Raw genomic sequence first — 25048 nt, 5'->3', positions numbered from 1 at the left:
AAAATAAGGGAAATATGGTTTATCTGTGGCCATCAGTAATTTTCTCTATTCAAGAATTCTACAGAATAGTAGTATTACCTAGTAGGAACATCTTATATATGCATCTAAGTATAATGTTACAATATAATATTATAATATATTTATAGAATATGCTTTTATCTATTTATGTCTGGTTGCATATAATACAACGAGTTCTCTCATGCACATTTAGACATTACTTCATTCTTTAGTTCCACCATACATTGAGTTTGCTGCAATACATCAGGATGTAAATATGGATTGGTGATGATATCCATACTCTCGATATCGCTTGGGAACAACTCTGGAATTGTGGCTAATCTTTCATATACTTCTAGTTTTGAATCCTCACTATTTCTTTTTTCATCAATTTCAATAGCTTTATCTACTAATAGGTTGACTAATTTCATACAAGATGAGCTTATTAGTGGCGACATCGTTTTCAACTCGGAAGCATCGATAACACCGTTGTCTACTGGCTTTGGCAACTCGGCTCCATCCTGCAAAAAGTTGCTAAATAATTTCGAAAGAGCTCTTAGTTTAAATCCGTAATTTTCACGAGAAGTTAACCAAACAAGTGGGAGATTTTTCGTAATTGTATGTTCTTTGCTAGTGCAATGGACATTGAGATATTCGATAATTATGAGCAGACAAGTTAGAGATTGTGATATTAATGGCGTCACTTGATATACTAGCGATTGATTCTCGTTCAATTGAGAAAATGGAATAACAGAAAACAAGAAGGAAACAGTATCATTTAGTAATTTGAATGGATCGCCCTTACAATAGGCCTCCAAAAGTTTTCTCGTCAGAATTTCATCATTGCTGAAAGAATCGTCTCCTATTGAGGTACTTGTGAAAAACAATAGTTTCATGAACATATCTTTGGTTGTTCTTTCCACTGAGAGCAATTTAGCAAGAACATCAACACCAAAAGACTGATACTTCCCCCAAGACAAAGAATATTCGCGGAAGGAAACTTCATCACTTCTAAAGCTACTTGCATTTTTTCTTGGTTCTCCAAAGCTTAATATCAGGGTTGTTAATAAGAATATATCGACTGAGGAGTGTATTGGGATTAAATGAGCTATGTTAGTCAATGTGATAACTATATCCTTCCTAAAATTTAATCTCTTTCGCTCAAATACAAATTTTTCGTGATCTAAAAAAATTGCCCATAGAAGATCAGTAAAGAATCTTTTCAAGAAAGGGCTTGAAGACAAAATTTTTGCGTTGGGTTCTGAAAATGAAACATTTCTCAAGATCATGCATATAGTTGATATCTGATCAGAGACTAATATTTTAGGATCCTCAGCTCCTTTTCTATTAACTTTAGTCAAAGGACAATCAACTTCATCCTTAACAGATCTGAGAGCAAGCAGGTACGATGGAGTGTATAATTTGTTTGGGAATTGATTTTGTAGATATTTGATTGGAGTAGGAAGGAGGTCCCAAGAATCAGTAAATGATTGCCTTAATGCGTCGGACAACTTTTTTATTTTGTCTTCCTGTACCGATTTATCGATAACTGAATAGTTTGTATTTCCATCAGGTATCTGGGTGATGTTTTGACCAGTCAATGAGTCCACAACAATTGTCTTTTCTTTATTACGTTTACTCTTAGTTAAACTCTCAAAGATTTGTGATATTTTAGAATCAGCAGCAGAGTAAGTAGTACTGTTCTTTTTCAAAAATTCTCCTACAGGATACTCGCTAAGATATGATAACATATTGCTTTGAGCAGCTCTAAGGTTAACACTATTGGAACACAAGTGATATAATAACTTTATACCTAACATGCATAAGGAGTCAATAATTTCAGGATATTTGTGGATCTCCAACTCCAGTACAGCATCAGAACTGGTAACTAGTAGTGTGTTTAGTGCCACATTAATCTCACCAATATTTCCAGTTTGTAGTGACATTGATAATGCATGCAAGTTAACAGTTCCTAGCTCGGGTGCAAACAGAAATATAGGTTTATTGGCATTCACTTTTTCACCAACCCTTGCAATATATTCTATATCGTAGCCATTCGATCTCTGGATAGTTCTCTTGGCGGAATTATAATTTCTACAAAGTGACCGCTTAAACACCTTCGGAAGTTTTTCAAGTTCGGCTTTGAATTGAAGATGTAATTTCTGCTCTATAGCACGTTTTTGTTTTTCTTGCTGCTCATCAATATATAGTTTTTGTCTTCTTTCCGCTTCCTCTAACATCTTACGTTCCATTTCCATCTCTTTCTTAGTTTTCTTCTTTTGACGTGGTTTACGAGGCTTTTTGGCAACTTTTTTAGAGTTATCAAGATTCACTACTCCAGTTGAGGCCATAGGAGTTCCTGCCATGGGCGTAGTAGCCATTGGAGTGGTAGCAATAGGCGTCCCGACAGAAGCAACTGGAGTTTCTACTGAATCTGGACCAGGTGCTTTCTTTCTCTTTGTAGTTTTCTTTTGCTTTCCCTGTTGAGGATTATGTTGAGGGAATTGATTTTGCGGCGGTACTGCAGCGGCCATTGAACTCTGATTCATATTTTGCCTTTGTGGTGGCTGCTGTACCTGTTGTGGTGGCATATTTCCTTGTTGTTTTTGCATTTGCTGCATATTCCCTTGTTGTGCTTGCATTTGTTGTTGTTGTTGGACCTTTTTCAAAATTTCTTGTAGGAACTGCTGTAAGAAAAATTTCTTTGCTTCAGTTTCCTTTTTACCTTCTGCGGTCTCCATATATTTTTCATATGGGTATATCAACTTGTAGTAAATTCCTTCCAGTTCTTGGGGGTTACTGATTTGAAGCTTTTGAGCAATAAAATTCCATTGCTGGTTCCTCGATATCTGTTCACCACCGCCAAGTTTTTGAGTAAACATGAATAGGAAAAATAAATTTACTTTCTTTCCTTGAACTTCAGGAATTGTTTGAAGAGGCATATTGATACGCTTACAATTCTCGATCAAAGATTTCATAAATAATTCATACTGTTTGTTATTAAGCTCTAATGATATTTTTTGTTGTAAGGCTGGATTAAGATTTTGCAACAGCGCTTTTCTCTGCTGACCTGGAGAGGGATTTTGGTTAGCAGGTGATTGACTAGGTGGTTTTTGTATTTGAGCTTGAGATGCCTGGCGTGCTTGTTGTGCTTGTTGTGCCTGTTGTGCCTGTTGTGCCATTTGAGCCTTTTTCAACTGTTGCGCTTTTTGAGCTTGTTGTCTTTGAGCTTGCTGCTGTTGGAGTTGCTGCTGCTGTTTTTGTTGCTGCTGTTGGGCTTGTTGGTGTTTTTGCTGCTGTTGTTGATGTGCCTGTTGCGCTTGTTGCGCTTGTTGTCGTATCTGTTGCTGTTGTTGCAAGGCTTGGAACCTTTTTTGTTGTCTCTGTTGTAATGCAGCCAATATCGCGGCTCTATCTTGTGGGTTGGCATTCTGAAGTATTTGCGCTTCTCTGGCGGAAAGTTTACTATTGTTACTATTGGACCTGCCTGTATTAGAGTTAAACTTATCTTGTTGGGCCATCTGGTTATTAAATGCTGGTGAGCCATGGTTAGACATAATATTCTGAGGAGATGAGACTGACCCATAAGGCATGTTCACGTTTCCTTGATTCAAAACATTGCCTGGCGTTGGCGCATTTCCTCCTTCAGCAACATTATCAGTGCTTCCTCCATTATTTTGGTTCTTATTATTGTTAAACATTAGAATTTGTTGAGGAGTGTTGGCACTAGATTGCATATTTGACATTGTCATCTGGGGTGATAACGTATTGTTATTATTAGCATTATTATTTCCACCATTATTGTTGAAATTCATCTGTAGCATTTGATTGTCCACTATAGAGTTCTTGGCTAGTATGGCCTGAGGAGAGAGACTCCCACTGGCTGGGAAATTACTATTACTATTGTTTCCGGAGTTATTGTTGTTCGCCATATCAAAATTCGAGCCTACAGATCCCATAGGAGACTGGTTTTGCATGAAATTCCCAGGTACAGCAAACGGGGTATTAGGGTTAGAGCCAAAGTTTCCAACACTATTATTCTGCGCCATCATGTTGTTGTTATTATTACTTCCGTTTCTCATATTGTTGTTGTTGTTGTAGAAACCAAAATCATCAGACTTGACGTTCCCACCAGTATCTCCAAACATGAGATTTGTATTCATGTCATTATTGAAGAATGGGGAGTCCATATTGTTATCATCACCTATATTAGAATTGAAAAAATCCATAATTCCCTTCGTTCGAGTTTTTTTCCTGATATAATGATTTTGACAAGCTTATCTTCGTGAAAAATCCAAAATAGCACAATATAATCCCAAAAAAACCTTAGTTTTAATCAAACTATATTATAATTTATTAGCTATCAATTCAATAATGAAAAGGAATAAATAAATCTCAAATACAGGATTGAAAAAAAAGATGCTTGAAAGAAAGGATGTAAAGTAAGGATATCACTGTATTGTATTCCTTTGATATCAGCTTTGTATAGCCCTTTCCGTTGATGTTATTCATCCAACTTGCACTAGCATTGCATCTGAAATGCATTTGTTTTGTTCCTTTATGGGCTTCCCTCCATCGTGCAGCGGGAAATTTTCCGGGAAAACCAAAAAAAAAAAAAATATTGACGGAACCGTGATCTCCGGGTAATGAAAGTGAGATGGTTTAATTAATAAATTTTATATTATATTGAGTTTATATTGATGTTATATAGAACATAATTACTTCAAATTTGATTTGATATTAGATGTAGGTGGAATAATATATGTACAATAAGTGGTATATATCTTTTTTCAAGGAAGTATGTGGACAAAAAAAAAAAAAAGAAAAAGAAAAATAGAAAAAAAAAAGAAACAAAAAAAATATTAGTTTTATAATCAGTTCAATACCATCTTAATCTTGACCTCTATAGCTGTATGATCATCATCTGGTGGGAGTTTTGTGAGTGCATTTTTGAGGGACTTTATGATTGTGTTGTTGGTTTCTGTTTCGATACCACGCAAGATTTCTATGAACTCCGAAAGGTTTTTGAACTGGATAGGTACTTTCGTTCCTTGCATCGTCAATGCGATTAACAAGCTCTCGATACCTTTCTGGTATTCACCTGTTTTCACGAGTGTGCTTCCTAAGTTGTAACGTGCTCTCACGAAAGATGGTTTTAGTTCAATGGTCCTAAGGTAAGTTTTGATAGCGCGTTCGTATTGAGAAGAGTTGGCCATGGTGGCCCCTAGATGGTTCCAGACGATCTCGTCTTTGGGATCATGCTCCAGAATCTTTTCGAAGCACTTGATTGAGTTTTCGGGTCTGTTTAGTAGGTAATTGATCAGTGCTAGAGCTGTTAGGATATCCTTGTCATGGTTGATATTGATGGATGTCGAAGGGATATGCCTTAGTATGTGTTCCAGTACTTCTTTAGTGTTTACTATATTCAGTTCTTCTTTGAATTCTTCTGTCTTGATACCCTTGGCTGCCAGGATGCCAGTAATTGCACCGATTGCTCTTGTCTTATCACCTTCATTGATATATGACACCGCGAGTAATTTCATAGCTTCGATGTGGTTAGGGTCAAGTGCCAGCACCTGTTGGAACGCTTCTACTGCTTTTTCCTCCCTTTCATTCTGCAACTGGACGAGACCTAATCTATACCACGAGTCTATCAAATGCTGTTGGTCTTGCTCCTGGATTGCAGCCTCGAAAGCCAAAGCTATCTCTGTCAGATTGCAGTTGTTCTCCATCAAGATGCAACCGACCTCATACGCACTTGGTGTCCTATACATATACTTGTTATCCTTGTTGAATTCGTAAGTTGCAATGAATGCATCTGCGGTCGCTAAAGATCCCATGTAGGAAGAGCTGTTTGACGCCACAGAAGTGGCTTTGCTAGAGACATAGTCGTATATATTCTGACAATCCTCTTCCATGTCTGAGGAGTAGTGGTACCCTACAGTAGCTTGCAAACCACGAGCCCCAGTAGCCGTAGTGGTGTCAGATGCCGCCTGGGAGTGTCTCATCATCGATTCTTCCTCGACCAACTCCAACTCTTGCTCCATGTTAGCAAACTCAGTGTCCCAATCAAACTCCTCTTTTCTCCTATATGAGTTTAAGCCAATATTGGTATTGAACTGTGGAATGTAGTTACTTGTATGATGGTACATAGCGTTCCCATACTTGCGACTGACAGTATTACTCTTGTGTACTTTAGCATTAAACTCATTAATCAACCTAGAGGCATTGATACTATTGTTAATCATGTTATTATTGATATGATTATTATTGTTGCTAGAAATATTACTGGTAATCTCATTGGTCTTAGCCATTGGTACAAACAACGGCAGCTTCTCATTCAACTTCATATCCATATCCACATCCATATCCAGCCCTACATTATTCTTCTGCCTCACGAAGTCAGCTTCTTTACGCCCATACCTATGATTGATCCGTAACGAAGTATCTATCCTCCTACTCAATTGCAACACACTATTCCCACCGTGACAATCCATTGTGTTATTTTTTTTTTCTTTTTCCCTTGGTAGGCAAAAGAGAGAGATGAAATATTTGAGAAACACAAGATCCACACACTTTATATAGTAACAGCAAAGATCGGAATTAATTTCAGTACCGCCGCACACATACAAACAATTTTATTTTATTTTATTTTTTTTTTTATTTTTTAAGGGGAGAGGAAAAGGAAAGCTTTAGCTTACGTATTAAGCCCAAAAAAGACAATTAATATAGCTTACCACAGAAACTTCCGTAAGAGCTTACACCAACTCCAAAATTTGTTACAGTGCTGTGTCTTCTGCGCTATGGCAGTTTTCTCTGTCTCTACTTTAACTTCTAGGTGACTCCTTCTCTGCGTAATTTCTCTCCATGACCAACGCGCGCAGCGCTATATGGTAAATCAGTTTTTTGTCGGTGATTATTGGCGATGCCCCGAATTGGAGTACTGGGAAATGTTGGAGAGTGGGGGGAGGCAAGAAGAGAGGCGGTTTGGAGTTATGCTGAGATCTCTTAGTCAGAGTCGTAGAGTGAGACGAGGTCTGTGTGTGCTAATGCTGGGGTAGTGGTACGTATTATCCGTGTGCGTATCTTGTGAGGCACGGTGTACGCGAGTCTCTGCGCGATGGAGGTAGAGTGTGTTTCAGCCCTCCCCTCAGTTTCCCTCTGGATTGGCAACTTCTCAGCCTGCTTCTGAGACTGAGTCTGAGACTGAGTCTGAGACTGAGTCTGAGACTGTTGGAGCAAGTGTACCATTGCTTGTACTGACTCATTCAGCCGTTCTTGTTCCTGGCGGCGTTGAGATTCAGGGTCTGGGTCCTCGTGAGCCCACTTGACGAGCAACCCGGTGTCTGGCAGTGTGCCGCCATCGTTAGCATTCCTGCTTCCAGTTCTGCGGCGGAGTGTGAGGGGTTGGTTGGCCATGGCTTCCTTGGCGAACTCCGCGTTGAGCTGAGATCTGTACCGCACGAAGGCACAGTTCTTGGACTCGACGTACCGCACACGGTCGAGCTCTCCCAGTTGTCCAAATAGGTACCGCACCCTGCTCTCTATCCTACGAGCACTTGCATTACCATTGCCACTGCCAGTGGCAATGTTGTCTCCTTGTAGTGCCCCGGTGATGCCGCCGATGTACAGTGTCTTGTTCGTCTGGAAACTTCCCACACCGCCCATGTCCTCCCGGTACTCCCCGAACTTCTCGCGACCGAAACAGTCCAACAGCTGGTTCCCGGACGTGGTATACCGGACGTGGTCCTCTGTCTCGGGAACATGGTGCAGGTACTCGCACCGGTGGCCCAGACTGCACATCCCCTTCGCAAAGTACAGACAGAACTTCGAGGTCCCATTGCGGTCCCCTTGCGTGTACCCACTGTCGCTGGGGTCCAGCCTGTACCGCGACGCATACCTCTCCTGACGCCCAGTGCCTTGTGACCACCGGTTATACCACACATTGAACGACAACCCGTTCTGCTTGGGAACCCCTGATGGAAGGTCCTCCTCCCGCAACTGAACAACAGCTTTCTTATCCTTCCAAGACATATTGCTTTTATACCTTCTTACTCGAATACACCACTATTACACAACACACCAATATTACATACCACACAATACACTAATAACTCCATTTATTTCTTTTTTTTTAATATTAATTTTCTTTGACATGTGATTTGTATATTCATACGAAATGAGGAAAATTTTTTTCTTCTTATTCAACTTTTTCGTTGTGTGTGGATGGGGGGTTTGTATTATGAAAAAAAACTAAAAAATTTTTTAGATTTTGCGATGAGGTTTATAACTGAACTGAAATCTCTCTAACATCTGTTTGTACTTTGTTCATAATAGATCAATAAACAAAAACTATAAAGGTTTGTAACAAAGAAGAAAGAAATGGCTAAGGAGAGTAAAGAAGATAACTATGAGGCTAGAATGCCGGCAGTATTGCCATTTGCCAAGCCATTGGCTACTAAGAAGTTAAACAAGAAGGTGTTGAAGACTGTTAAGAAGGCTTCTAAGGCTAAGAATGTGAAGCGTGGTGTTAAAGAGGTTGTTAAGGCTCTAAGGAAAGGTGAGAAGGGACTCGTTGTTATTGCTGGTGATATCTCACCAGCAGATGTGATCTCTCACATTCCTATCTTGTGTGAGGACCACGGTGTTCCTTACATCTTCGTACCATCCAAGCAAGACTTGGGCTCTGCTAGTGCTACCAAGAGACCTACCTCTGTGATATTCATCGTTCCAGGTAGTAACAAGAAGGACAAGTCCAAGGAAGAGGAATACAAGGACTCCTATAACGAGATCGTCAAGGAAGTTAAGGCATTGTAAAATAATAATTAAAAAATTGTAAAAAAAAAAAATTACAGAAGCTTTTTATCCCGAATAAAGGATGACAATTTTTTTTTTTTGAGTGTTTTTTTTTTTAAAACATCAAAACCCATTTCTGCATAGACTTAATATGTATTAACCCTAAATTTTTATTATGTAAATTAATTGATATCAAAGTATTTAAAGTAAACAAAGAATGTGGAAGTATATTGAATTGGTATTTAGATTGATCCTTAACTGTGTCACGTGACTTGTTGATTTTATCAGGTAATATTAAAAAAAATCTTTATGCTTTATGCTCGAGAGAGAAAGAGAGAGACAAAGAGGAATAGTATTTATAAACGTTTAAGGCTGCTTGCAGGAATTGAAACACATTGAAACTACTGAAGAGAAGAATAAGTAGCCTGGTGAACATATACAAGCAAAAAAAATAAAAAAAAAAAAGGCAACAATGCGATTTGTGCTAGATGAGCTATACTCAGAAGATGAGGATTCGTCGATGGACCTTAAATCACTTTCCTCTAGTTCTTCAGGACCGGTTGAGTATACCATAGTTAATGAGTCGGATGATGAGTATATACCGAGTTTAAAACTACCTAAGCAGAAAATTGTCGTGAACAGGCCTGAAAGGCAAGAAATTCAGGAAGAATTGCCTGCACATTTGCAGAAACTACTCGAAAGCGACGAGTTTAAGAAAGGTATAATAGAGCAAGACACAGTACCACATGTTTTAGGGTCTTTAAGGGATCAAAAGAATAAATCCGATGATGACAATGATAAATTATTGGAGATAACATCAATGCCAAAGGACAATTTGAAGGTGGATATGCAAGAGATAGAACAACAATTTACCAATTTACTTTTGAATAAGTTCAAAAGTGTAGAAAATGAGAACATGAAACTAGTTAAATCAATTAGAGATGAAAGGAAACGTGTTGAAGAAGAGAAGAAGAGGTTGGAAGAGGAACGTAGGCGGAAGGAAGAAGAAGAACGTAAACGTAGAGAAGAAGAAGAACGTAAACGTAAAGAAGAAGAAGAAATGAAAAAGAAGCAACTACTTGAAGCTGATCTGAAGAAGAAGAAAGAGGCAGAAGAAAAGTTAAAACAAGAGCAAGAGCAAAAGGAGAAAGAGAAGGCGCTACAGAAACAAAAGGAACAAGAAAAAGAGAAGGCAAAAAGTGCAACGACAAACTTTGATGATATTGCCAAGACGTTCTGGAAATATAAAGCCAAGATTAAATCGATTAAGGATGAGATAGTTCTTCCTGTTAAATCTGCAGATAAACAGATCAGAAATATACTTTCAAAGCATAAGAGAAAGATTAATCCTAAATTTGGTCAGCTAACTAATACCTTTAGCCAGTTAGTAAGTATACAGAATGAATTGAGTCATTTAATTGATCAAACGAAAGAAGACCAATTGTCATATCTATGGATTTTAAATTTCATAGCAAAGGCTATCGTACATCAAGCAGAAACAGAAGTCCGTGCAAAACCTGAGGCCTCAGTTCCCTTGGCTAGACTGACATTGTATTTAATGGTAAGGTACCCTGAATTTAATGAACTTCTGATGGCAAGATTCGTCAAAAAATGCCCCTTCGTTATTGGCTTCACTTGTAACATTGACACTGAGGAAGGGAGATCAAATATGGGCTGGAAACGTGACTCCGGTGGTAAATGGGAAGAACCTACTTCCTATAATGAAAGAATTGGTTCCATGGCAACCTTATACTCTGTTATTACGAGATTACAACTGCCACCTGAGTTTATACAAACTTCTCAACACCCACTACCAATTTCACACTCATGGCAACTGGTAGCACGTATTGCCAACACTCCATTAAACTTGATACAAGACACCCATTTCGTTGTATTGGGATCCTGGTGGGATGCAGCTGCGAAGGAGTTCCTACAGGCTTATGGAGCACAAGCAGGAAAACTCTTAATGTTAATAGGTGACTCCTTGACCTCAGCAGTCGCTGAAAGGAAATACGTCGGTGCTGCAAGGCTGAGAATCCTACTAGAGGCATGGCAGAATAACACCATCGATTGCTTCCCAGAGATGGTACCATAAAAACTACCATAGATACCCAACTACATATTCACAATAGAAAACTCCTACATATAAAATTTTGATCTTTTAACCTCTCGTAATATAAAATAAGCATTTAAAACCATCATACGGTTCAAACATTTATCAATGAGGGCTTATAATTGAAGCTATTTTTGCTTATGCGATGAGCAACGCTTAGTTTCACAGAAACTCCCGTACAACAAAGATAGCTGATGAAAAAATTGGCCATGAAAAAGTTTCAATGACAAATTGAAGGCTTCGAAACTGATTAATAATCTTTAAATTTAACGATAATTGTAGTGATTAGTAGTCATATGCTTATCAATTAACACCTTAAAATCTACAAAAGAAGGCTTGTTATAGAGGAGGCAACATATATATATAAAAAAAATGGGTTTGGTACGGCGGTGGCTGTTCACCGCCTTGTTTTATTTTATTAATCTTATCGCTGTGGTGCGATATCTCGATAATGACGATAGGAGTAGGGGAGGGTTTTATTCTAAGATGGTACTATTGACAGAATGTTTTGTGATGCTGGGTGTACTTACTTCTGATTATTTGACGCCGTCACTTTCCTTTATTTCTCGAGAGATTCTACATATATCCGATAGAATATCGGGGATGACATTGCTTGCATTTGGGAATGCTCTTCCCGATATAACGACGACATATCAGTCAATGAAGAGGAACGCTACATCGCTTGCCTTTGGTGAGTTAATGGGAGGCGTCTTCTTTCTACTTACGGTGGTCTTAGGGGTCATCGGACTAGTTTCCACTGTAAGGTTTGAACCCACGTCACCCTTTGGGCACTACGCGGAAAGGTTTGACTCTTATAATGAAAATATCAGATCAAATGCATATAGTAGGGATGTTTACTTGCAGGACTTGGGAATATTCTTAGTAATGATTGTGGTTTCTACTTCTTTTCTCTTCGATGGGAGGTTATATTTCTGGGAGTGTTTACTGATGGTTATTACATACATATGTTGTGCGATCTACATGGTTTCGAGTCATCTGAGCTATTGTTCGACAAGTGAAGCAAACTCCGAGATTGTGGAAGAGTCATCCTTAAGAGAGTTAATAAATGACAACTTATCCACTTGCTCAGATGGAAATGACTCATTAATTCGTAGTCCAACAACAATCGAACCTATACTAAGTGAAAATGCTAATATTAGAATGTTTGAGGAAGGAGTAGATGTACGAAGAAAATATTTACGTCTTGGCGTGCAAAAATATCTAAGAACACACTATAAAGGATGGGTTAGGTTAACTTTGCAAGATTGTCTAGATTTATGGGAACACTCAGAAATAATAAATAAAGAAGGCAATTCGAAAACTGAGGAGGTCACTACGATGCAAGAACAAGGAGAATCTTCGCAAGACGAAGCAATTGATGTAGTACCAGAACTACCTAAGCTTGACCGTATCCAAACTAATAAAAGAACGAAGAGGAGATCTTCAACGCTAGGGACAGCCTCAGAAAGGGATGCCCTACCTACATTTGTATATTCGGATTATACTGGCCAAGGCGGCAAAAACACCTTGGAGGTAGTAGATGCTACTAAACAGTTTTCAAGACCACAGCCAAATTCAATTGCCGCTTTTGAAGGACGACCACCAACATGGAGGTCGTTGAGTTACGACCATCTAGGTGATATAATACAACAGGAATCCCCAACACCTAGTTATGGTAGCATAGAGGTTGATGATGACGAAATTAATGAGGAACTCCAAGAGATAATAAGTAGAGTAAGTGGAACTTCCAGGAATATGACATGGTATAAGAGCTTCAAGCTTTTCAATTATCTTTTGGATCCCGATATCGATATGTCGCCAACAGAGCTGGTTACTTTATTGTTCAGTACCCCAATATCATTTATACTAGCTGTTTTGATACCCAGTGAAGAAACTAGACAAATGTATAATAATAACAATGTCGTAACTACCATTCAACTTTCAATGGCTCCGATAGTGTTATCATTTACCTTGGATAACTTATTTGGTTATTATGTGTTGGTAACTATTTCTTTCATGTTGATATTAATATTTTCGTTGTTTGAAACTCCACTACGTCTCTATCGTCCGGATATTATTTCAGTATTCGGATTTATCTTGTCACTTGGAGGAATTTCATACACGGTACACCTCATCCTGGACATTTTGACTAGTTGGGCTGATTCCTTCAACCTTTCTCAGACGGTTTTAGGCCTTACCATTTTTGCATGGGGTAATTCTGTGGGAGACCTTGTATCGAACATAACATTTGTTCAGCTTGGTGTATTGGATGTTGCGCTGGGCGCTTGTTTTGGAAGTCCACTTCTATACATATTATTTGGGATAGGTATGGATGGAGCGATTATATTGTTGAACAAACATGCGTTCAAGGAGCGTAATGGACTAGGCGCGTTGTTAACTAGTTTCATTGAATTCAAAGTGGATGCGCATCTGATCAGCACATGTGTTGGAATAATCTTGGCATTCTTAATTTTGATTGTCGGGGTGCCATTAAACCATTGGAGATTGGACTCTAGAATAAGTACGTGGCTTTTGTCTCTTTATGCTTTTGTTACCGTGATAAATATCATACTTGCATTGAGTTTTTAATGTAGATAAAAAAATAACTCTAATAAGTCGTTATAGATATGAATATTCAGAAATATGTTTAGATTAAATACTTTGATTATTAATAAATAAAGTGAAATTTTTTTTTTCTCTTTTTACAGACATTTTTCATGGCATTGACCAAAAAAATAGACGTTTAAACATGATTAAAAAAAAAAGATAAATTGAAATACAAATATCAATAAATATTATCAGGGAACAAGGAAGAAATATCTTTTCTTAAAGCTTTCTTTCAAAATTAAGAATGCAACAAAAAAATAAATAAAAATAAATAAATAAAAAAATAAAACGGGTAAGGATATAGTCACATAATTCTTTTTTTTTTTTTTTAATAAAATAATTATCAGTATTTTCCTTCTTTTATTACATTTTTTATATCTTTTTTTTTTGAGGGGGGTGATCATTATTCATTTGGCAATATCATGAAATGGAGAAATAAATAGATAACAGAAATACAGGAAAAAACATCATTAAGGCCCAAAAGTGTGGATTGTTTTAGTTTTGTTTTGTCTTTTTTAATTTAAATCAGCATTTGGGTACAATAAATAGGGAAAACAGCAGATAGAGTAAAACGATTCCTATTTTTTAAGTTTTTTTTTTAATATTTTTTTTATTTGACAATGAAATAAGTAAAAAAAAAATGAAAATAGGCAAAAAAAAAAAAATAAAATAAAACATTGTATTATTAGACACATGAAATGATAATTTTTTTTCTTAACAATTTTTTTTAGGTTTTTATTTTTTTTTTAAGGAAACGAATCTCAATTAGAAAAGGAAGTTATAAGTAAAAACTTGGGTTTATTTTCGTAAAAGTCATAAGTTAATATTTTTCAGAAAATATTATTATTTGTTTTGTTATATTTGGGACTTTTTTTCTAATATAAGTTCAAAGTCACCATTCTCAGTAAATGTGACGATGAGAGAAAAAGTTTCAGAGTGTACAATAACACCCAACAGGGTGACATAGTGAGGAATCCGGTTCATAGTTTTCACTGTTGAATCACTCTATCCAAATTAATCTCGTCCAAAATCTTCTTAGCACCATCTTTGATCATCTTCTGTGCTAGTAATACACCACAGGCGATAGAATCTTCTCTTATATCATTGACTATAACTTCTTGTTGGTCTTCGATAGCCATGGTACCTTCGACATTGACTACGATACCCTTTAAGACCAATTTTTTTTCCTTATGGTCATAAGAAGACTCGACACCAATAGGCACGGAACAGCCACCTTCCAGAGTTCTCATTAACGAACGTTCGGCAAGACAACATACTGTGGACTCTAAGTCGGCAATTTCATCTAGAATTTGTAGTATCTTCTTGTCACCTTGTCTGATCTCGACACCAAGAGCACCTTGGCCAACGGCATGGTACATAATATCAGAGTGTAGTCTCTGTGTAATTCTGTCCTCGAGACCCATACGAACTAAACCAGCGGAGGCCAAGACTAGACACTGGAAAGGAGTTTCAGGGTCGTCTAGCTTCTCCAGCCTAGTATGGATATTACCACGCACACTTTGGTACTTCAAGTGTGGGTACTTCCTCTTCAACTGAGCAGACCTACGAACTGAAGAAGTACCGACGATGGCACCTTCCGGCAATTCAGCCAGACATTTGTGAGGAGACCCTTTAGGCATCACAATACAGTCTGTAGGGTCAACACGTTTTGTAATGCAGCCAAGTTCAAACCCGTCTGGTAAAAGTGTAGGCATATCCTTCAAAGAGTGGACAATCAAATCCAATCTCTTATCCTGATCCTCACAATACAGATAATCTTCTAGTTCTTTAGTCCATAGAGCTTTGCCACCAAAGGAGTACAGTGGTTTGAACTGTATTTGATCACCTAAGGTCTGTAGTGTAAATACGGAACAGTCATATTGAGGAAACTTAGCTTGAACTAAATCTCTAACATGATTAGACTGAACAACAGCCAACTTAGAACGTCTTCCACCAATATTAATAGCCTCTCTAGTCATGATAAATGCAAAGATAACTTGTCGTTGCTTTTTGGTAGGTGTTGAGGTGTTGTTTTTTCGGCTTACTGTTGTTTCAAACTAAAGCAAAAAACTTGGAAGTTGACAAAAAAAAAAATAATTGTTTTTTCCCTATTATTTTATTAGAAAATAGAAATAAAAATACAAACGTTCTTTGTATCTTCTTTTACTCTAACAAAAATCCACTTTAAGCCCAATAAAAAAAAAGAGCGTCTTATATTATCTGATTATCCTTCTATTTAATAAAAAAAATCAAATAACCAATCCTTTATATTCCAAAGAAAAGAAAGTTAAGAATACTATATGAGTGTATCATTTATATTTTCATTTCTTTTTTTTTTTTTTTTTTTCTTAAACAACTAATTTTTCAAAAAGCAGAAGCAATAGCAAAGTAATGAAGAAAGAAAGAAAAAAAAAATAATTATTAAAAAAGAATGGATAGTCTGGAACCATGATCCTGTCATTAGTTAAAGATCGACTTTTGTACACATCTTTCTAACCATCTTCAGAAAAAATATTAATAAAAATTAAAAAAAAAAAATTAAAAATTAAAAAAAAAAAATAAAATAAAAAAAAAAATGGGATATCAGACAGTTTTGAACAAATAACAATCGTTCATTACTCAGAGACTGATCCGTCTCCGTGCTTTTCTGTGTATTAAACCCTTTTTTTTTCCAGAAATATCTCCCACACATCCCGTGTTTTTTTGTTGTTTTATTGAACTTTGTACCTTAGCTTAGATTCTCTCGCTATAAGTCTCTATAACAGGCTATAATTTGTTTGGTGGGAATAAGGACTATGAACCAACCAACAATGTCGAGCTTACTAACACACATATTCAAAGATTGGGCAGAACTGCCTATAAACTGTCTTGCTAATACTTCCTAGGACTTTGATTGGTCGGTAAACTCTTTCTGCGGGGGAATCACAAGAGAACAATAAGTAAGAAAAAAATAAAAAAAATAAAAAAAAAAAAGGCTTTCGCTCTTAATCTCTGTATCTGCGTGTGAACAACTTTCGCAAGCAAATGTACTCTATTCATAGTAACAAAGCCAGAAGAGAAGAAAAAAAACAGCTGAGAGACATTCCAGTGCACAGAATATGACGCACATAGGGGATCACTGAAAGGCAGAGGCAGAGGCAGAGAGAGAGAGAAAGAGAGAGAATACTTGTGCCGTCTCCCCGGAGAATTAACACAACAAAAAAACACAATATACGATAATGAAGGCTAAAGGTTTCCCTCGTTTAGCGTCAAAAAAACAGTTTTGCTCTATCCGGTAATTACTCTGCTTACTCAGAAAGATGAAAAAAGCTTATCAAGACGAAACTGAACAGAAAGAAAAAAAAAATGGCGATGGCCTCGAAGACCGGCTGATGCAAATGTGGAACACAAAGATAAGAGCGCACAAGTCCATAGAAGAAAGGAAAAAAGGAATTCATATGGACTTCGGTACTGTCAAAAAAAAAAAATAGTCTATTACTCTCTTATGTGTGGACATTAGGAGAGGAAAAATAAAAAAGATGTTGATCTATTTTTTTCATTTGCTCGTATAATTTTTTTGATTCTTTCTTTTTTAGATCTTTTCTTTTCTATTTCGTAAGACGCTGGATTGCTTTAGGAAATCCGTGCTGAGCGGCTGTGTTGTAGTAGCTACGGGCCTTGGAGAGATCCGGTTGGGTTCCTAGACCGAGCTCGTACATACGTCCTAGGACGTATTCTGCGCGTGCGAGCTTATGGTCACTCTGTTCGGAGGCTCGGAGGGCCCATTTCAGGGCTTCCTTATCGTTGGGTTGCATCACGCCGGATGCTCCGGTTAAACACCAGCCGCTTAGCGCAAGCATGGCCATCGGGTTTCCATGCATGGGAGTGTTCGATGCACCGCTGTTTGAAGGGTGGTTCTTGGTACCAGCGATGTTTCCACCGTTGGCACTTCGGTAGTACCATGCAATAGATTTCGCTGGATCGCGCGCCAGGTTCAACTCACCTATCTCGTAGCAGTGTCCCAGCTTCCATTGTGCAAGTGGGTAGTTGTGACGAGTTGCACATTCGCGATAATATCGCAGTGCTTGTGCTGTGTCGCGGTGTACACCGTGCTCTAGTAACAGTGTCTGGATATTCAGCGGCATGTTTGAGAACTCGTAGATCTTTCCTAACTCGTAGCACGCTTGTGGAGATGTACCGAGGTCGGCGGCTTTTTCAAACCAGAAGATCGAGCGCGCGATGTCTTGGCGTATTATACGGTCAAGTTCACGTGGATCATCGTTATCATTTGTGTAATTCATGATCTGCAAACCGTGCAAGTGAGTCATTCCGAGTTTGTACATGCAGGATGTGTTGTTACACTCTTGCGCACCTTGTCTGTAGTACTGGAAAGCCTTCTCCAGACACTGATACTTGGAGAGTTCGGATGGTGTTCCTCTTTGAAATTCGAAGCATACACCAGCACGGTAACAGGAGTCGCTGTGGTTCAATGCTGCAGACTTACAGTAGAATTCTAGCGCTTTTTGGTCATTCCTGGTTACGATGTTCTTATTCTTGATCTCAAGGTACGGTTGATGGGAGTACAACGTACCCATCAGATATATAGCTGGAGCATATCGCGAAGCTATTAGTTTTTTCAGTACTTTGAAAGCATGTTCCAGGATAACTTTCTGGTTTTTCTGAGCTTCTTCTGGTCTGAGCTCTCTTTTCAATTTCTCAGCATTGATGTTATAATGAGAAATGAAGTTTTCCTTAAATACAAACTCTAGAAGTGTCTCGCACCATTTTAATTGTACCTTAGGAGTAAATTGACCTTGGTCAGCCACAACGTCATTGTATACTTCATAAAATGTCAGTGCTTCTGTAGAATATGATGCTAAATCTCTGTTACGTATACTTTCTTTCTCCTTTTCAGGACTAATGCTCTTTTTACTCTCAGTGCTATCACTAATTATGCCCCTGCCTTTAGTACTATCACTACTCTCGGACCTATACATCTTCTCTCGCAGTACATTGGTCTCTTTATCCTTCTCTTCATAAGGTGGTGGCGGAGTTATCAGGTCCTCATTCATTACTTGTCTAAATGGGTTGTTGTCAGCCCGTACCTCAACATTAGGCCTTAAGATTGTCTCAGGTATCTCTGTATCTTTCGGTACTTCGTCTAAAGTAGCCTTCTTCAACAAGAAAGGTAGGTTATATCTTGCATCTTCCTCCACTGTATTTGAATCTTTGGTACTCAGTCTTGTATTGCCGCTGGCACTTCCGCTTTCGTGACCACTCCGACTACTACTACTACTGCTACTACCATTAACTATACCGCTATTCATATGTACATGACCACTATTCATATGTGAATGACTGCTATTCATATGTAAGTGACTACTGTCTTCTGGTGTAGGGCTGCCTCGAGAGCCCAGAGATCCTTGCGATGGCTTAGCTGTAAACACAGGTATTTGGTTCAATGTTCCAATCGTTGTATCTTCTATCGGATAAGGTGCCCTCGTATCTGTATGAGTTTGTTGTTGTGGCTGTACCTGCGGCTGCGGTTGTGGAAACATATTGATATGGGTATCATACCGAGTATTATTCTTCCTTCCAAACATTCTCCCTATTTATGCCCTGATTTCACTTATAGTTTATACTTTGATTTGCTTACTTCTCTAGCTCTATATTCAAAAGTAAATCCTTTAAAATGTTCTTTCGATGAGGGGAGATCTGGTTAAAATTTTGCTTTTTTTATTCTTGTATCTGTGGTAGGCTATCGACAATATTCGTATTATTATAATATCAATGTCGTGACCACCTCGAGATCTATGAATATCCATTGAACCCGATATCTCTCTCTCTCTCTCTCTCTCTTTCTCTCTATATGAAAAAATGAGGTGAAATTTCCCATTTCACAGATTTCGTGAAGTGCCCTTCGACGAAGAAAACGCAAAAGGAGCAAAAACCTGGCAAAAGCACAAAGTAAAGGCCTTTTCTAAATCTTAATTTCAATTATTTTTTATAACGATTAGCAGTTGCTACTATTATAACTGGAAGTACGATATAACAGAAACTAAGGTCTAACTTGAGTTGTTTGTTTATTTATTTGCTAAATGTTTAAATCTGGTGTTAGCACTCTCTGGCAATGTGTGAGGCAGTACTCGGTTCCTGTGAGGAGGGAGACGATAAAGCCGCTGGAGTCTCGTAAGACGTTTCTGTTGGATTCTTACAGACATATGATGGACAATAATAGTATGGTTTTGTTTGCGCATTACAATAATTTAACGAAGAACGAGGACCATCACTTTAGGGAGCAAATTAGGCAAGCTGGTGGCCGTTTAACGAGAATAAGGAATAATATATTGAAAGTGTGTCTGCGCACACTGGAGCTTCCTGACCCATGCGTAAAGATCAGGGACAGGAAATCGTTGCGCAAGCACCCTCTCCTGCCTCTATTAAAGGGTCCTACGGCTACAATATCCTTCAAAGAGACTGACCCACAACAGGTAGCTAAACTCTTCAAGGTGCTGAAGAACGCACAAGATAAGCTGTTCATCATGGGAGCGCAGATCGATAAAGATATCTACGACTCTAACAAATTGGATCAATTTAAATCTCTGCCATCGAAGCCGGTCTTACAAGGACAATTGGTAGGAATGTTACAGATGTTAGGTGGTGCCGGTTTAGTGCAAGTCTTGGATGCTAATAAACAACACCTATACCTGACGTTGAAGGCCCATGAAGAGAATATGAAGGAAGAATAGAAAGAAAAATACTCAAAATGTTCACGCTCTAAGGCTACAGAGCTCACATAGAAGAAGAAAATATTACTACTGTAAATAATAGTTGCAGTTGAGAGAGAGATTATCACCTCACATTTAAAAGCAAGCTGCATGTATATATAATATATTTTTTCTAATTTTATCCCCAATCTATGTATATATAAATGCATTTAGATAAATATTCATTTCTAATAACGTGACTAGCATTGCATAACTGTCTAATCAAAAAGATATAAGACTCAAACATAAGACTACAGCAGTTAATATGTATGCTTGTTGAGATATATCCAGATTGAATATAAATTGTAGTTGCTATATATGATCTTGCTCTGCGGTGGTTTCTGTGGAATGGGCTACTTTTCTTGATATTTCGTTATTTTTTCAAGTTTTTTGCGGAAGTGAAAAAAAATTTGGTGAAAAAAAAAAATAAAAAAAAATTGATGAGGTAGCTCATCGCAACACAATATATTCAAAGTGAGAGGTATTTTGAGGGGAATTAAATACTGCCTAGGAAAGTGATACAATAAATCAAATAATATATTAGAGTAATGAAGGCCAAGCCACTAAATAACGATCCAGGTTCTAAGAGATATGCCTATAGAGTCAATAAGGAAGAAAATAGGAAGGAGCTGAAACATGTGAAGATTGATGAATCATCCTTAGTAGAGGGGAAGCAAGTTGATTTACCAAAGAAAAGGTTTTACCGTCAAAGAGCGCACTCTAATCCTTTTTCAGACCACCAGCTAGAGTATCCAAGCTCTCCAGATGAGATGGATTGGACAAGACTGTATCCACATTATGTTGATCCTGAATCTGGAAAAATGACGAAGAACGTTACCATTGCTGACATTGGTTGTGGGTTTGGAGGTTTATTGGTTGACCTGTCGCCAGCCTTCCCTGAAGATTTGATATTAGGGATGGAAATCCGTGTTCAAGTTACGAATTATGTGGAAGATAGAATTATTGCCCTAAGAACCAACCATGTCAAAGACCAAGGCTATCAAAATATAAATGTTCTAAGAGGTAACGCAATGAAATTTTTGCCTAACTTTTTCCATAAGGGACAACTATCTAAAATGTTTTTCTGTTTCCCTGATCCACATTTTAAACAAAGAAAACACAAGGCTAGAATTATCACCAATACTCTACTAAGTGAATATGCCTATGTTTTGAAAGAAGGTGGTGTAGTATACACAATTACAGATGTTAAAGACCTCCACGAATGGATGGTTAAGCATCTTGAAGAGCACCCGCTATTTGAAAGGTTGCCAGAGGAATGGGAGGAAGAAGATAAGTGTGTACAGATAATGAGACACGCTACTGAAGAAGGTAAGAAGGTTGAAAGAAAGAAGGGTGATAAATTTGTAGCATGTTTCAGAAGACTTCCAACACCAGAGATAGTATAATGAAGTTAAATATATAAATTCTTTTCTCAAAATTTGTATAATAAAATATTAGCCATTTTAATTACATTATAGGCGGTAAATTAAAGTGAGATCTTCACCAATATGTGTGAAAGCATTAAATTTTGAATAACAATAAGAGGTCAGCAGTAAAAAAAAAGCACAATATGAATAGTATTTCTAATATAGTGATAAAAATATATATACTGAGAATGCATAGCTCTTTCATTTCCTTAGGTATATGCATAAATTATAAAGATGGGGTATGATGGGGGGAAAGATAATAAATACCTTCGCTATGCACTGTATTTGTATTTCATGAGGGAGATTTTTGTATCTTTGGTGGCATCGTGTTTCACATCAACAGAGTATACATGTTCTCGTTCTAGAAGTTTCCTCTTCAATGATGTAGACCACTTATAACCAGTTAGGGTACCATTACTTCCCACAACTCTGTGACATGGTATCACAACTGCTATGTTATTAGACCCTATGCCACTACCGACGGCCCGACTGCCGTTCCTGATATTGAGCCTTTCTGCAATTTCTTTGTAAGTGCTCACCCTTCCGTGTGGTATCCGCACTAGCTCATCCCATATGCGATGCTGGAGTGATGTCCCAAACATATATTCATAATGCAAATTAGATACTTTATGCCCTTCCAATAGCAATTTGAACTGCTGCACTATCTCTTCAAACTTCCTTACATGATCTTCATCACTCTCTACCTCGATCTGCTTGAAGTTATAGTGTATTTCTGTCTTCTTCGAAAGTTGGTTAAATGAGTTTCTAGCTATTTTTAGCAGCTGTTTCTTGTTCAGACCCAACGATGCATAAACCAGGGCATCAGTAGACCTTCTCACAAATATCAAAGCTGACGCAATGTCCGTTACTACAAAACTGTACAACAAATCCTCCATAGAATTAGTCTATTTTGATCTTTGTTTCGATCGGTAAATTTCTATATACTGCTATGTACTTTGGAGAATAGTATACTATCAAGAACATAGTTTTACGTTATCAAATATGAAAGGAAGAAAAAAAAAGAGTTGGATGATGATTAGGTAAAAAAAGAAAGTTTGCTAATTGGATTTGCAACAAAAAATCGCTGATGGAGCCAAACAGCTGCTCATTCTCTACAAATCCTCAAAAGCGGGCCCTGTTTTGAACACAAACCTGTTTCTCGGGTTGCATGGTCTTAGTTCAATTCCTGATCAGGTAAAAGGATTTTTAGGATTCGATTTAGGACTTCTAGACGGTACACAGCATGTGAATGATAACTAGAATAATATTTCGAGATTCACTTTGTACCTGTCATGTCTTAAGTGTTTTCAGATTGGACTATATATGAATTAAATTAGCAACATTTATAAAGGGTTATGGATCAAATAGGGAAAAAAAAAAAATAATTAATATTATAAGCTAATTACATGGTTGAGAAAATGCATGGATACAATGTATAGAAGATCAATTCGTAAAAGAAAGTCAACAAACATATAAACTTAAAGAAACAATGCATCATTATTTTGTTTTTATATTATTTTCTTGTTTTTTTATATGTTTTTTTTTTATTATGATTAATTCTTTCACTTCTTCAATGCGTTATCGAACATTGGGATCAAGGATTGTGCCAAAGCGAATGAGAAGACTAGTTTAGGACCGGTGGTCAACAGTTTTGGAGTTAGACCTTTGAAGAAAGCTGTAACACCTTCGTTTTTCAAGGTGTTCTTGACGATTTTGAAACCACTTTCTGGGTTATCGAAGTTTCTGTTCTGGATTCTGGTTTTGATGACATCTAATGGAGCTGATACAATCAGAGAAGCAGAAGCACCAACGATGGAGGAGATGAAGTTCTGAGACCATGTAGCTTGGGAGTAATCTTGTAGACCTAGTATGTATTCCTTGGCGAAAGCGTTACCTCCGAAAAGTGCGAAGGACCCTGGTGCATTTCTAGCGGCAGTCCAGCCCCAACCACGGTACAAGTTAAAGATCCCTTCATCCTTTAGGATACGTAGGAAGCCTCTACCTTTGAAAGCCTCTGGGTTTGTCTGTCTCTTAATCTTCAGAACATCCAAAGGCAGGAGTACGATTTCACCGATACCTATCAGAGAACCTGCTGCAGCAGAACGCATGGCTTTACCGGTCTTCTCACCGAAAGCTCCGTCGAAGTCAGCCTTGAAGTGTTTGTTCAAGAACTCGTTGGCGAATGGCTGGCCACCGTACTTGTACACTCTCTGTAGGATCTTGTATACCGCGGCGTAACCTAGACCCGGGAACAGAGTGAAGACACGCTTACTGAACGCCTCAGCGGCGTGGTCACGGAAGATAACCGAGTTCAATTGAGCGGAACTGGTGATTTTGGTGTGGTTAGACATCAATCTCTTGGAGATTGTATCTACCGGGTGAAAGACACCGATCTCTAGTATACCAGCAGAGGCAGACCCCAAGAGTCTAGCAACCCCACTCTGTTTCTTATCATTATGAGCCATCTTTCTTTAGTTTTTTTTTAGTACTGTACTAGTTCAACTTCTTGTACTTCTGAATTGATTAAAAAAGAAGTTTATCCAAATATAATGTTGCTGTCTAGTTAAGAAAACAAATATTGAATATATATACTTTTTTTTATCCAATCAAATAAGGTAATCCTATTCCATTCAGAAAATCAAAAGACGGAATATCCCAATCCACACAAATGAAAAAATAGTGCTATTTTTTTTGTAATTATATATGGCAAGATACCTTACTGTTATAAAGATATATCAATAAAAACAAAGAAAGTACAAGCGAGCAAGTTGCAAATCAACAATGAAAACCCAAAAACAGACGGAATATACAAGCGAGATAAGAGAATCTCACAAAAGGGCGGAAAGTACTAGCGAGAAAGAAAAAAAAATAACGAGTAATATTGTACGATCACCATATAATGTGCTAATACCGTTATATATGATATACGTATAACAATATACCTATTGGTAACCACGTGAACCACTAACGTACATCATGTTATAATGTAGGAGAGGAGGATGGTGGGGGGGGGAATCTGGTCAAGCCGTAGGAGAGTCCATAGGAAGGGCAGTAAGAATAGAAAAAGAAAAAGAAAAAGAAAAGAGAACGCAGTAGGAAATAAAAGAGTTGTGAGGGGCAATGCATAAATACCGTTAAGTAAGGGGGGGGCAGCGAGGGGGGCAGCGAGGTAAGTGGGGGAGGGAGGGGCAGAGGCTAAAGGAGGGAGGAAGCTCGTGGGAAGTAAAGAAGGGGGTAGAGATACAATACGGGCTTCACTGCTGCATTATTACAGAAAATACTATACTATTGATGTTTATATATGTAGTTACACACAACACAATGACTTTTCGTATACTATGATATAAAGGGCGAAAAAAAAA

The 25048-nt window shown here is 37.8% G+C and overlaps 12 protein-coding genes across 12 annotated transcripts; 5 read left to right on the top strand and 7 right to left on the bottom strand.

The window, feature by feature from the left end:
- Positions 1-197: 197 nt before the first annotated feature.
- SWI1 (Swi1p) lies at positions 198-4226 on the bottom strand (the record flags this gene model as incomplete). Its single annotated transcript, XM_071051532.1, has 1 exon — positions 198-4226. One exon carries the CDS (start codon positions 4224-4226, stop codon positions 198-200), a length of 4029 nt encoding a protein of 1342 aa, XP_070907561.1.
- Positions 4227-4871: 645 nt separating this feature from the next.
- Positions 4872-6494, bottom strand: RNJ42_01366 (tetratricopeptide repeat protein; the record flags this gene model as incomplete). The annotated part of the gene is made up of 1 exon (XM_071051531.1): positions 4872-6494. The coding sequence occupies one exon, from the start codon at positions 6492-6494 to the stop codon at positions 4872-4874; it is 1623 nt and encodes a 540-aa protein (XP_070907560.1).
- Positions 6495-7005: 511 nt separating this feature from the next.
- Positions 7006-8031, bottom strand: CWC2 (active spliceosome conformation promoter CWC2; the record flags this gene model as incomplete). Its single annotated transcript, XM_071051530.1, has 1 exon — positions 7006-8031. The coding sequence occupies one exon, from the start codon at positions 8029-8031 to the stop codon at positions 7006-7008; it is 1026 nt and encodes a 341-aa protein (XP_070907559.1).
- Positions 8032-8379: 348 nt separating this feature from the next.
- Positions 8380-8814, top strand: NHP2 (snoRNA-binding protein NHP2; the record flags this gene model as incomplete). Its single annotated transcript, XM_071051529.1, has 1 exon — positions 8380-8814. One exon carries the CDS (start codon positions 8380-8382, stop codon positions 8812-8814), a length of 435 nt encoding a protein of 144 aa, XP_070907558.1.
- Positions 8815-9265: 451 nt separating this feature from the next.
- Positions 9266-10888, top strand: GLE1 (nucleoporin GLE1; the record flags this gene model as incomplete). The annotated part of the gene is made up of 1 exon (XM_071051528.1): positions 9266-10888. One exon carries the CDS (start codon positions 9266-9268, stop codon positions 10886-10888), a length of 1623 nt encoding a protein of 540 aa, XP_070907557.1.
- A 390-nt stretch (positions 10889-11278) lies between these two features.
- YCX1 (Ycx1p) lies at positions 11279-13495 on the top strand (the record flags this gene model as incomplete). The annotated part of the gene is made up of 1 exon (XM_071051527.1): positions 11279-13495. One exon carries the CDS (start codon positions 11279-11281, stop codon positions 13493-13495), a length of 2217 nt encoding a protein of 738 aa, XP_070907556.1.
- Positions 13496-14502: 1007 nt separating this feature from the next.
- On the bottom strand, positions 14503-15492 carry HEM3 (hydroxymethylbilane synthase; the record flags this gene model as incomplete). The annotated part of the gene is made up of 1 exon (XM_071051526.1): positions 14503-15492. The coding sequence occupies one exon, from the start codon at positions 15490-15492 to the stop codon at positions 14503-14505; it is 990 nt and encodes a 329-aa protein (XP_070907555.1).
- Positions 15493-17100: 1608 nt separating this feature from the next.
- Positions 17101-19095, bottom strand: ACK1 (Ack1p; the record flags this gene model as incomplete). The annotated part of the gene is made up of 1 exon (XM_071051525.1): positions 17101-19095. One exon carries the CDS (start codon positions 19093-19095, stop codon positions 17101-17103), a length of 1995 nt encoding a protein of 664 aa, XP_070907554.1.
- Positions 19096-19590: 495 nt separating this feature from the next.
- On the top strand, positions 19591-20241 carry MRPL11 (mitochondrial 54S ribosomal protein uL10m; the record flags this gene model as incomplete). The annotated part of the gene is made up of 1 exon (XM_071051524.1): positions 19591-20241. One exon carries the CDS (start codon positions 19591-19593, stop codon positions 20239-20241), a length of 651 nt encoding a protein of 216 aa, XP_070907553.1.
- A 566-nt stretch (positions 20242-20807) lies between these two features.
- TRM8 (tRNA (guanine46-N7)-methyltransferase) lies at positions 20808-21665 on the top strand (the record flags this gene model as incomplete). Its single annotated transcript, XM_071051523.1, has 1 exon — positions 20808-21665. One exon carries the CDS (start codon positions 20808-20810, stop codon positions 21663-21665), a length of 858 nt encoding a protein of 285 aa, XP_070907552.1.
- A 293-nt stretch (positions 21666-21958) lies between these two features.
- On the bottom strand, positions 21959-22582 carry MGT1 (methylated-DNA--protein-cysteine methyltransferase; the record flags this gene model as incomplete). The annotated part of the gene is made up of 1 exon (XM_071051522.1): positions 21959-22582. One exon carries the CDS (start codon positions 22580-22582, stop codon positions 21959-21961), a length of 624 nt encoding a protein of 207 aa, XP_070907551.1.
- Positions 22583-23248: 666 nt separating this feature from the next.
- On the bottom strand, positions 23249-24151 carry GGC1 (Ggc1p; the record flags this gene model as incomplete). Its single annotated transcript, XM_071051521.1, has 1 exon — positions 23249-24151. The coding sequence occupies one exon, from the start codon at positions 24149-24151 to the stop codon at positions 23249-23251; it is 903 nt and encodes a 300-aa protein (XP_070907550.1).
- Between the last annotated feature and the right edge of the window lie 897 nt (positions 24152-25048).

The sequence above is a fragment of the Nakaseomyces bracarensis genome (assembly GCF_045282275.1).
Source record: "Nakaseomyces bracarensis strain CBM3 chromosome Unknown Scaff6_1, whole genome shotgun sequence".
Lineage (NCBI taxonomy): Eukaryota > Fungi > Ascomycota > Saccharomycetes > Saccharomycetales > Saccharomycetaceae > Nakaseomyces > Nakaseomyces bracarensis.
Note: the sequence above shows the minus strand (reverse complement) of the source record. Positions and strands in the feature narration are given on the sequence as shown.